The 12597-nt window shown below is 43.3% G+C and overlaps 1 protein-coding gene across 8 annotated transcripts in view; it reads right to left on the reverse strand.

Annotated features, from left to right (window-relative positions):
- Window positions 1-12597, reverse strand: part of nek6.S (NIMA-related kinase 6 S homeolog) — a 168504-nt gene that overhangs the window by 6899 nt on the left and 149008 nt on the right. For all 8 annotated transcript variants that reach the window (XM_018231876.2, XM_041574114.1, XM_041574113.1 and 5 more), the window contains 2 exons: window positions 8900-8994; window positions 3651-3764 (listed from right to left, as the gene is read on the reverse strand). In XM_018231876.2, coding sequence (XP_018087365.1) covers window positions 3651-3764; window positions 8900-8994 — 209 coding nt within the window. The remainder of the gene's footprint in view (window positions 1-3650; window positions 3765-8899; window positions 8995-12597) is intronic.

Here is a 12597-nt window from a genome sequence, read left to right on the forward strand (position 1 = left end):
TATTAGTAAACCAGTGAACTGGCTGACTTGGACAATTACTATAGCATCAGTGAGATGCCCCCAATACAGACAATATATAGTAGATACACAATGGGACTGAAGTAAAAAAACATTGGGGCTCATTTATTAACGCAGCGCTAAAAAGAGCGCAGAAGCCTGATATTTGGCCAGCGCATGCGAGTATTTAATAATGTAGCGCACGATACCTTAAAAGTGTGATAATGTAGACGCAGACAGGATGCGACACATGAAACTGCGTATCAGCTGTCACCATGCTTATAATAAATTGTGCGCACAGAAAGATACCGCAAAGGTAAGGATTAGTTGTGCGCATGTATGAATGCGCTGCTTTAATTAGTTGTGTTACATAGCGCGCATATTGCGTTCACTGTGCCGCATCTGCGTTTGTGTCTGTGCTAATATTTGTTTAGTTGCAAAGGTGTTTTGCCTACCTGGTACTCTTAAAGGAACCTTGGTTAATATAAACATGTTGGGGGAAGGCGTGGTTAATCTGCACTTTACCGGGTTGTTCACCTTTGAGTTAACAAACATCCCCACCAACAGCAGCCCCATTTTGTGTATTTGCCAGAACTCAGCTTCGCAGTATGGCCATGCATACATATATAAAATTCTCTTTCAAGCAACACAAAAATGCGAATATACTAGGTCAGCTGGGCAGGAATATGCATTTACACCACAAAGAGGCAGTTGTAAAAATTGTGGTGCTCTTGCCTGGGTGCAGTTTTGCGCATATACAGATGCAAATCTGCGACTGCCACAGTGCAAGCGCATTGTAGCCATGCCCCCAGCTACGCCCCTCACAAACACGGCATAGTTTGAGACATAAATGCCAAAACTTTTGTGCAAAGCGCATAAATAAAACCAATGCAAAAGCTCTGTGTTATGCACAATATCACACAAATATATAAGCGATCACGCTCGTGATGGCGCAGACACTCTTGCCTCCACTTATGCGTTGCATTAATAAATGAGCCTCACTGACACTGTCAAAGTTTTGGTCTCTTACTGAAAAAGGCAGAATCCTTACAAGCTTTATATTTAGGATAATACCTAAATCCTGCACTGAAAATCGTCATTCATCAATGGTAAAGTCTCAGCAAGAAGCACAAGGAACACAAAATAGGTGGAGGCTGAACTGATCTTAATGTCAAATCAATGCAATGCAATGCAAGCCTAGGGACCAGTCAGAAAATCATCCTCATCTGAGGACCTTATGATAGATATTTGGAGCATTAGACCACTGTAAGGGACCCATAGATAGGCCAAGAAGCTGCTGATTTGGTCTTCATGGGGAGTCATTAGGGGTAATTTATAATGTCCTATTCAGTGTGCAAAAAAATTAAAAAAACCGTAACCACCCATTATTATGAACTTATTCAAATGCTAAAACTAGAATGTAGCAGTGATATTGTACCAGGCAGATATTGGAATGTTGCGGTTTATGTCTGTATTAGGCTCCACATTGGATACAGCAGAGATGATGGCACTCTCAAGCTAATGTCCAAGAAAAGACAATGTGCTATTTGTGCTGGCAGCGGCAGCCTGTACAGACAGATACACCAAAGCCAAAGGGCTCGCCCCTACGCACTCCAATCCCGCCACTGGGCTAATAGAGTATGCACACCATCTGGAGCCTGGCTCTGCCCAAGCTGGTGATTTGGAGCCTTAAACACTCCTTCGCACCCTGAATTGTATCACTGTACATACATGTGCTCTTTAGCACTGCCAGAGGGAGGTGGACAGACACTAATTGTACAGACAGGAAACACATCTGTCAGCTTACACTAATTCCACCAGCCGGCGGGCAAACACTGAGCAGCATGTTGCAGGAGCATGAAATACAGAAACAGCAGAGGCTTTCTATTGACAGTAAGGATTATGCCCACACTTTGCTTCGGAGTCTGTATGGAGGCCCACTGTATTCTGCATCTTGGCCTCACATCCCTGCTAGTTAGCAAAGTGCTGCACCAATAGGGTTAATCATAGAGATTAAAGGGATTGTTCACCTTTGAGATACCTTTTAGTATGATGTAGAGAGTGATATTCTGAGATTATTTGCCAATTGTTTTAATTTTTTATTATTGACGGTTTTTTAGTTATTTAGCTTTTTATTCAGCAGCTCTTCGATTTGCATTTTAAGCAATCTGGTAACTAGAGCCCAAATTACCCTAGCAACCATGCATTGATTTGAGTAAGAGACTGGAATATGAATAGGAACGAGTCTGAATAGAAGGACCAGCAAAAAAAAGTAGCAATAACAATACATTTGTAGCCTTACAGAGCATTTGGAGTTTTTTTTAGAGGGGGGCAGCGACGCCCATTTGAAAGCTGCAATTTTAGTAGCATTAAACCTAATGAAAGAAAGAGGCCAACAAACATCTGCTCTGTACGATAGAGACCTCTGAGCAACTATTACCTGGCGGACCTTTTCCAAGGCAACCCTCCTCTGCCAAGACTAGAACATAACACACATGCAGTGTGGTGTTTCATAGTACAGGTATTGGAGCTGTTATCCAAAATGCTTGGGACCTGGGGTTTTCAGGATAAAATTGGATCTTTCTGTATTTTATACCTTAAGTCTACTAGAAAATCATGTAAACATTAAATAAACCCAGTAGACTTGTTTTGCTTCCAATAAGGAGTAATTATTAGGATCGAGTACAAGGTACTGTTTTATTATTACAGAGAAAAAGTAAATAATTTTTTTAGCATTTTGGGGCAGTGTAAAAGATCCCCGGAAAATAATTAAAATGGCACTGGTTATTGCTAGCATAATTCCCGATCAGGCCTGGTTTTGTGTAAAGGCCTGGGCCTATGGTGGCGGAATTTTAGGGGAGGCATGCTGCCTAGCTACATCACAGTGCATTTGGAAGCACCTGGCACATGCCGGAGATTTGCTAGCTCTTTAAAACTCTCGAGATAAGGTTTGCACGTGTGTGTGCGTGCTAACGAAGGAGGGAGGTGGGCGACGAGTGGTTCTGACTTGGGGGTGTCCTATATATAAATCCGGCCCTGGTACCGATGATTTAAGACAAAGGATTGAACTCATTGTTATTTGTCTTTTTTCGGCCTCAGCTGGGTTAGTTTTGTTTAAAGGAGAAGGATCGCACCACGGAGCGATTGTTTTCCAGCTTCTTCAAATTTCCCAGGGCAGACGTATGGGCAGTAGAACGAAATAGCTGGCTTATACATTAAAGTTCGGCTTTTCACTCTACTGGGAAAATTGAAGAAAGAAAAAGCCGGAAGACGATTGCTCTGTGGTGCTCGCTGGAAGAACCCTGGACCTGTGCAGTTTTCTGCTGATAGGAGCACCGGCCCGGGTGTCAGGTAAGTAAATACAATCACTTGGGGGTGCCTAACTTTTGGCAACCCCAAGTATAACTTGCCTTTCCTTCTCCTTTAAACAAAATTGATACTTACTACCTAGAGAAACCAATCAGCAGCTAGCATCTGTTTGCTTTGGGTAACGACTTGGACAAGCATTGCTCCTATAATATTCCATTTGCAAGTTCTGGTCTCGCTGCCATTCATTTGAAGCATGTGAGCAGCAAGCTCTGGTATGGGCCAACTGCCCAAGATCCAATTGCAGGACCATGTGTTCCCCCTCTAGTCATGTACAGAGTGCTTACCTTTTCCGAGTAGTGTTCTTTGGGCAGAGGAGGGTAGTCACACTGTTCTATCTTCTGACACAGGGAAAACAGGTTCATTTTGTCCCCATAGAAAGGACTCTGTAAAGCTGCCATCTGCAAAGAATCCAAATATCAATACTATTAGCATGTTGCCTTGAGCTAAGGACAAACACTATTTGTGTTGCTATGGGTTACTAGACCTGGACAAACATTGCACCTTTTATTACAATAGCCACAAAGACTACACCAGTGACCCATATGCTGCAAGCACAGTGCTTGGTTCATCAGTGTCAGGTCATTATTCCCGGCGCTAATGGGTGAAGATTAAAATACATTAAAAAAAAAAAAATCTTCTCGGGTTTCCTGACACTAAACATCCAGATGAGAAATAACAAGCACATTGTATACACTCCTGATAAACAGAAAGGCCTGAATATTTATTTGCCCGCAAGCGATCCGTTGACGTTTCTATTAGCGGCAAATATGGTGAGGCTGAAGGAGTTAATGTCTCCTTTAGGTTCAGTAAGCAAGAGGCAGCATTTTTCCCCCCCCTCTGCATTCGGCCCCTCATTGTGTCCCAGCTGCTTATTAAACCATTATGTGATTGGAGAGCTCCTTGTCACTGTCCTTCACTGTCACCCCCCAGCACCAAGCCACTCTCCAACCCCTGTCCTTGAGCTTATACTGGGTAATTGTTGATATTATCCTGTTTTGCTGCAAGGAGCGTGTGCTGCTTGGCTTCTTCCGGGGGCCCTTTCTTTTGGCTGATATTTAATGCTGCTCGTTAGGATTTTAATAAAGGATTATTTGATAATTATTCTGCCCTTACGTCCTCAGGTTAGAGATTCTGCTCATTACTATGCGCTGTGACAGGGATCCAATGCGGAACGGCTGTCCTTCCATGACAGACATTAAACTCCCATTGTGAGGAAAGGCAAGAGAATTTCTTTATAGCGACTTCCATAACAAACTCGCCGTTAACCCCTTTATGGCTGCTGGCTGCAATGTCGATGCCCAAGCTGCAGTCACCCAGCTGTTATATATAGATATATAGTTATACTCCCCCCCCCCCAGAACCAAATAATGGAAGGGCACCCCAGAAAGGTCTCCAGTGATATAAAGTTTTGGAATTCCTTCTAAACTTTGGGAGGGGATGAGATCGGGGCATATCTACAAAGGAAGCAGACCCACTGGCTGCAGGGGGGCCCAGGAAGTAAAGGGCCCCACAAGGCCCTAACTCATATACAATTTCAATAAATATTTGTAAAACAGGTCAACTTCTAGACATTTTGGCCTGAAAAATAATTTGCTGTGATGCCAGTAATATCTAGTTAAGCCACTGGATGAGATGTAAAAGTGGAAGCCGTTATATGGAAATGTATTATAGGAGATGGACTTCCATTGTTTTGGATCCATAGTAACATAGTAGGTGAGGCTGAAGAAGGGCACATGTCCATCAAGTTCAACCTAACGGATTCCTATGGCCGTGTGCACTTTGCAGGATGAAATGGGCAATATCTGTCTCCTGATACTCTTCATTCGGGGGAATTACACAAGTCACAAATGCTCCTTATACAATTTCCCTTGATACAAATGAACACAGTGACCTGAACCTCAAGGGGTGCTGGGGGGGGGGAAAGAACTCGCAAATTCTATCTGAAATAAGTGACAATTTGGAGCGTGGCGCAGAGACTTCAGGCGCTTGTGTGTGTCTCTAATAAGTACGGTGCTGGGTTTGCAACTCGCTTTTGACATTTTGATTAGAACAATTACTGCTGAGCGGCCAGATACCTTTATAGAAATGCGTCTGGCGCAGACACGACTGGTTTAGGGAAACCACAAATCGCTGTATATTTGTGCATAAATTGCATAGGAACGGCATCGCTTGTAGGGAGAAAACTTATTTTTATCTTCTTCTGATTTATCTGAATGACAGTCCCCAAATAGAGGAGAGAACACATCGAGCACACAGGGACATTTACAATAATATCCTACTGTTGAAGGGTATCCAGGAGTACATAGAATGAATTTACTCAAACTCTTCCCCCGTTCATATGGATTTATCTTCTCTGCTTGGCAGTGCAGCTACAGCCTTAAGGCACATGGCAGCAAAGGGGTTAACTCTTGTACTGCCAGAGGGATCAGCAGAGTCTACGGCAAAAATATACATCACTTCCCCCCTAACGCCTGCTTATTTGCACACAGGGGTGCTAGGAGGGCCCTCTTGTATTGGTTATAAGTTGTATTTCTGTATGTTTCAAGTATACATCCATTTATTGTACAGGTATGGGACCTGTTATCCAGAGTGCTAGGGACCTGGGTTTTCTGGAGAATGAATCTTTCCGTAATTTGGATCTTCATAACAAGTCTACTAGAAAATAATGTAAACATTAAATAAACCCAATAGTTTTGCTTCCAATAAGGATTAATTATTATGTTAGTTGGGATCAAGTACAATATACTGTTTTATTATTACAGAGAAAAAGGAAATCAATTAAAAAAATTTGGATAATTTGTACAAAATGGAGAGTCTATGGGAGATGGCCTTTCCATCTCAGAACTTTCTGGATAACGGGTTTCCAGATAACAGATACTATACCTGTACAGCGCTGCAGAATATGTTGGCACATTATCATTACTGTTATTATCACACACTTATAGACTGCACAAGTGCAGTTGCCAATAACAACCCGTCAGGTTTTTGTTTCATTTTTTTACTTGTAACAGACTTTTCAAAAGTAATGGCTAATCGGTTGCCATTGCCAATTGCACTCATGCAATTTAGCAACTGTCAGGGTCAGACTGGGCTTGTGAAACAACAGGTAAAAACCTGGTGGGCCCCATTCGGACTAGAGAACTAGTACAGGCGGGATGTGCAGATAATGGGCTGAAAGGACACTGCCCTTCATCCAAGTCCAGTTACATACATAACAAGTGTTGGTCAGCAGGTTAGTGTGGCAAATCCAGAATATTTACAGAATACTGGTATTACTGCCTACTGACATTTAAATAGGGCAAGTTTCGGTATATTATCTCTTGCCTTAAAAAGCACATTTAAATTGCCTATAAAGACCATGGCAATATAAAGCACCAAGTTACCAGGAGCCAAATGTTAACAAAATCACTAATCCTGTACAGGAGAAATAATAAATTGCTGCAGCCTGCAATGCAAAACACAGCAAGGGGGCAAACTACTCCCCCATCCAGAGAAGAACAATCCTGGAAGAACAATACTAGTAGCGCCCCCCATCACTGTTAATACCCCATTAGTAAGCAAGGCAGTGAGGACAAAGCCTTCCAGTGCATTAATGACATTGGTTTGGGATGAACTACATTGCTGGGGACAAGGGGTGAGTTTATTAACTCCGGGCAGTTAATCCATTGCTATGGATCAAACGTTTGCTTTCATTACTCATCCTGCAGAACACGGATCAAAACGACCTGCTGATTGATTGTTATGCAAAATAATCCATTGTTAGCAAAGGAGACCCAAAAACTCTTGGGACACCCCTACCCAGGAAGATAGTCCTGCTGCAATTGATTTACTTTGTTTCTCGAACACATTATATAGGAAATGTCTATGTTTCTAAAGAAAACCATATGTGGCATGAAACAGCTTGAAAATCCAAACCATGTAATGTTTTTTCCCGAAACGCTCGATTTTTTTCAGGCATTTTCCTGAAAAGTCCAAATTTTTCGGAATTTTACCTGAAAAGCCCGAAAGTCAGATTTTCAGGCTAATTTCAGCACAGACCACATAAACTTCCAAATAAGATATGGACCTCTCCCATTGACTTATATACAACCTGAGGTCTGAGATGCCAGATTTTCGGATTTGGACTTTTTCCATCCTTTTTTTTTATTCCACTAAAAATTCGGGTTTTATAGTAAAAAAAAAAAATCAAAACTCAAACCCCCTTAATCTGAAGCTAGTGAAATAAAAGAATAAAATAAGTCACTTATGGGAAACTAGAATAAAAAGTTGCAATGTGTGTTCAGGTTACTGCACCTGAGCAAAGGGATAATTTATAAGGCTTGGGTGCAATATGCAAAATGCAGTTTCGGATGCAGTCGCCAAACTGTGCATAAGGACGATGCGACGCCCATAACTGCAATCATAAGGGGAAGTTGTGCCTGACACAGTTCACACTGTTGCACCTTGAATTGTGCATAAAATGTTTGTGAAGCGTGAGCCCCGTTATTTAGTGTGCTGCGTCTATTGCACCCTGGCGCTACGGCCACTGTGCTTATTCCAGAACAGGAGGCAAAGCAGTGCAGAGGGAAACTATACGGTAGTGCAAGGAGCACATCTCAATACGAGTACCTTTAACTAGAGGGATATTTAAACTCCTAGTCTCCCTACATACTTACTACTCTGATGATGCCAATTTAGTAGCCACTACCCCTAGGGGAGGGAGTGACGAGGAGAGTGACAAGGGGGGTGAAGGAGGAAGGAGAGGAACAGGGGAGCGAACAGCCCGGACTAGGGGTAGGTTACAAAACTCTTGAACAGGCACCTGCCCAGCGCCCCCACAGCTTTGCCTGCCTACCCCTAGTTCCGGACCTGCCCCTCCCCTTCCTTTGTGCACATCGGCAACTTTTCAGCATTGGGTTTGGAGTACTGAGGATTGGTGCACAGGAAATTTGAAAAACTATTTCGTGCAAATCCCCAGTGCTTCCGAACCAATATGGGTACGGTTGAGCCATGCCACCCCCCTAAAATTCTGCCACCGTAGAACCAGGCCTTTGTGGCCTTAGAGCAACACATGCAGCTGTTTGGCTTTATTGTACAGTTCTTGATTCTTGAAATTTCCACGGAGGTCAAGGGGCAAGCCTTAGACTCACTAAGTGATATCATGTGAAATTGAGGGCCAGCTGAGGATCAGGGGTCACACTGCACAGTTGCTGTTTGGGGTCACACGGGGGCAGTACAACGCAGCTCCAAGCAGATCTCTAGGGAGGCACGTTGAGTTGCTGTCAGTGTATTTCTGGGGATTTTCAGAAAACTCATTTGCATCCCTTCTCTGAACTGAGGGCCAGGTGCACCCGCAAGGATAGTTTTAGAACCTATTAATACTGGTGACAGAGATTCACATTTTGAATATTATCGGTCAGGAATTTATATGTTTTTTTGGTGCTGAATTTAACACAAGTATCAAGGGTATCTGCCAGGCCTGATGTGCAATACCTGACTCACTAAGGACAAGTTACAATACAATCAGCACCAGAAGGACAGAGACAATACTTACTTCATACAGCAGACATCCTAAGGACCAGATATCTGACTTGAAATTGTAGCCATTTTCATGGATTCTTTCTGGGGACATGTAATATGGTGTTCCCACTGCAATAAAAAAATGAACAGCATTCGGTTAATATACGCACTTTTTTGAGCTCATCCAGCTAGCTTTACATAGAAAAGGTACTTTCAGATATAAATATATAGTTTTTTACACAGACATATCTGATGCCACAGATTGAAAGGAAACCTTGATTGGGTTGGACTCTCCCCACCAGCGACCTTACTCTGACGGCTTTTGGTTCAGACAGCCTCGATTTATAGGCACATGCCTGCCCTGTTCCCTTTCGTGATATCCGAGATAGGGAAGGTCTAGGCGCGGGTCTATAAATAGAGCCGGGCAGGTTCGGGTTGGGAGAGAACGTGTACAGGTCAAGCACACATCACTAGTGCACAGATTCTCTGGAAAGCAGAGGGACTTCAAGTCCCAGAACAGTAAAAGAAGACGTTTGTTGATTTAACAAAGCAGCCTTGATCCCAATACAGTAACCCATAGCAACAAGTTATATTTTAGCTTTTGTAGTTACTTGAAGCTGGCTAAACAAAGCTAATTACTAACTGGTTGCCAATAGGGTTGCCACCTGGCCGGTAAAAATGATGGTTGATCCCAATGTTATTAAAAGGGAAAAAAGATAAATATATAGGAAGGCCGGTATTTTCTTCCTGAAAAGGTGGCAACCCTAGTTGCCAAAGGTAATTGCCCATGTACAGCTGTGACTTTTGTAAGTAGATGAGTCCCCATGTTACCTGCTGCCCATATAAAGAAAGATCATCTCATCTGTCCAGGTTGTTAAACAAGTGGATCTTTGCCCAACAATCAGACCACATTTAGGGTTGCCACCTTTTCTGGAAAAAAATACCTATATATTTATCTTTTTTCCCCTATTCATAACATTGCGATTAGCCATCATTTTTTACCGGCCAGGCTGGTAAAATACCAGCCAGGTGGCAACCCTAACCACATTAGACATAGTGGAAGACCACAAACAACCTCCATAGCCCAATATAGTATTTGGTCGACCGTCCTACACAACCAACATCTATACCAGGGACTCTTATTGATCAGGACCCTAAGAACAGGGCATTATCCCCATTTCCTCCTAAAATAGCTGTTAATAAAGGAATGTACATAACCCAGTTATTGGATCCAACCCTATTTGCTCCCCCTCCCCAAGAAAAACAGTAAAAAACACTGATCTAAAGGAGTCCTAATTAGATATGGACATGGGAGAAGATCACATGTCTGCCAACTTCTTAAATAGTGGCAAGTGTCTGGTGTGCTCCATCAGTCCCTGCCACTAGATATATGTCACCAAACATAATGCACCAAGACAGCAGTGAGCAGTCAGAAGAAAGTATCCTGGTGACCTGCCCAGGGAAGCTTGCATGTGTGCCTGTCTGTACTGGCTACTCTATAAGGCAGGTGGATTTCTCATCTGCTAAAGGAATTTCAGTCACAGACAGACAGACCACATAAACAGATGCATTGTCTCACTCAGCAATGTACTTAGCAGCTACAAAGCACTTTGCCGAGGGTGAAAAATACAAAATATTTTCCTTTTCCATTGAAACTGCAGAGCTAATAACGGAGAAGAGACTTGGGTCATGGGGAAGAACAGAAATGTAATGAGATGACGAGGTGACACGTTCTTAAATAAAGAAGGTTTTACAGAGATTTGATTATTTTTTGAGAGAGAGAGATTATAGATATATGGATAAATAAATAAAGATAGATAGATGATAGATAGATGATGGATAGATAGATAGATAGATAGATAGATAGATAGATAGATAGATAGATAGATAGATAGACTAATGCAATACAAATATCTAGCGCTTCCCTCTCAGCATTGTGGCATCCTGAAAGAAGGATCTGGCCTACAGTACAGAATACAGATCCTTTTGATCAAGCCATGGCAGCAATTCGTAATGGGCCCAATGTTCATCTCTATAGAAAAGCTCTTTTCCCAAGGTAACTGATAGCATGTATCAGATCCATGTCCTATCATAAACTGCCAAAAAGCTTAATAAAATGCTTCATGTCCTCGGTTCAGAAGAGCACTTTGAGAATATTTGCTTTAATTTCTCCGGAGGATTTGTCTCCTTTAATCATCTCAACCTCCGATACATTTTCATTAGCGGAAAGATGCCAACCCTTCATAGGCAGCTTCCGGATGGTGCAGCCTGCCTCACCATAATCCATCATCTTTGGCCCTGGGTTAAAAGCCACAAAAGGATCACTTAAAATGATAAATCAAAACTGTTATGTCCTGCTATTAGTGGGAAAAATGATTTCAGTGACCAGGGTGGGAGGGGAGAGTGCATATGCAGAAACAGGCCCGGACTGGAAATCTGTGGGTTCTCGCAAATGCCAGAGGGGTTGTGTAAGATGCCATAGATGGTCACTATTTATTGGGCTGGTGGGGGGCTCTTTGGACCTCTCTGTGGCTGTTTGGGCCTGTGTATACCTTAAATGTCAGGGCCTTTTTTAAAATTCAGTCCAGACCTGTGCAGAAAACAATATAGGTGTGTGTTCATTTAAACAATGGAAAGGCTATGTTTGTTTGTAATGTACGTGATGCACTGATGGGGGCTACATATATAAACAAATCAATAGAAGCCAGTGCTGCACTGGATTGTAGCTCTGGTGCATATAAGCCTACATGGAGCTAACACCAGGTTCAAATACCACATTCTGGAAAGTTGCCATGGAAATCAGAACGCAGTTTTCCGCATTCATGATGCATGCAGGCAATACAGGGAATGGAACTGTACCACAGACACATGCCTTTACACAGCACCAACATAATGTAGGTATAACTATTGGGCGTCATGTTGCCTTCTTAGTTCAGCCATACAAAGTAATACAGCAACTTCCAGTATGTGCCTTAATCTAAATATATCTTAATCTCGGTCACTCTCCCCTCCCCTCTGCTGCTCTCTCCCCTCCATCTTCGTCACTCTCCCATCCCTTAACTCTGCTGCTCTCTCCCCTCCCTCTTCATCACTCTCCCATCCCTTCCCTCTGTCACTCTACCCTCTGTCACTCTTCCCTTCCTACCCTGCGTCACTCTCCCCTCCCGTGTCATTCTCCCCTGCCTCCCCTCTGTCACTCTCCTCTCTGTCACTCTCCCCTGCCTCTGCTCTGTCACTTTTCTCTCCTTCCGCTCTGTCACTCTCCCCTCCCTCCTGTGTCACTCTCCACTGCCTCCCCTCTGTCGCTCTCCCCTCCACTCTGTCACTCTCCTCTGCCTCCCCTCCCCTCTGTCACTCTCCCCTACCTCCCTTCTGACGCTCTCCCCTCCCTCCCCTCTGTCACTCTCCCCTCCCCTTTGTCACTTTCCCCTGCATCCCCTCTGTTACCCTCCCCTCTGCTGCTGGGGTGGCTGGCTTGGCTGCTTAGGGTGCCTTGTCGGCTTGGCCCAGCCCTAGCCCCAAGTGCCAGTTTTGCTGCATTCCCTGGGGCACAAGTGCCTGCTAAGTAAGCATTAAGGGGCTTGCTCTTGTGCCCCTTAGAACTCTATTACCTGAATTCTACGGAAAGGTAATCTTACGGAAAGGTAATGAATAATAATGCTTAATGTTTGAATAGTTAAAGGGGAACTCCGTCTTCCAAACCAAAATTTGATAAAGAGGCCCATACAGAAA

This window comes from Xenopus laevis, chromosome 8S (genome assembly GCF_017654675.1).
Source record: "Xenopus laevis strain J_2021 chromosome 8S, Xenopus_laevis_v10.1, whole genome shotgun sequence".
Taxonomy (NCBI): Eukaryota; Metazoa; Chordata; class Amphibia; order Anura; family Pipidae; genus Xenopus; species Xenopus laevis.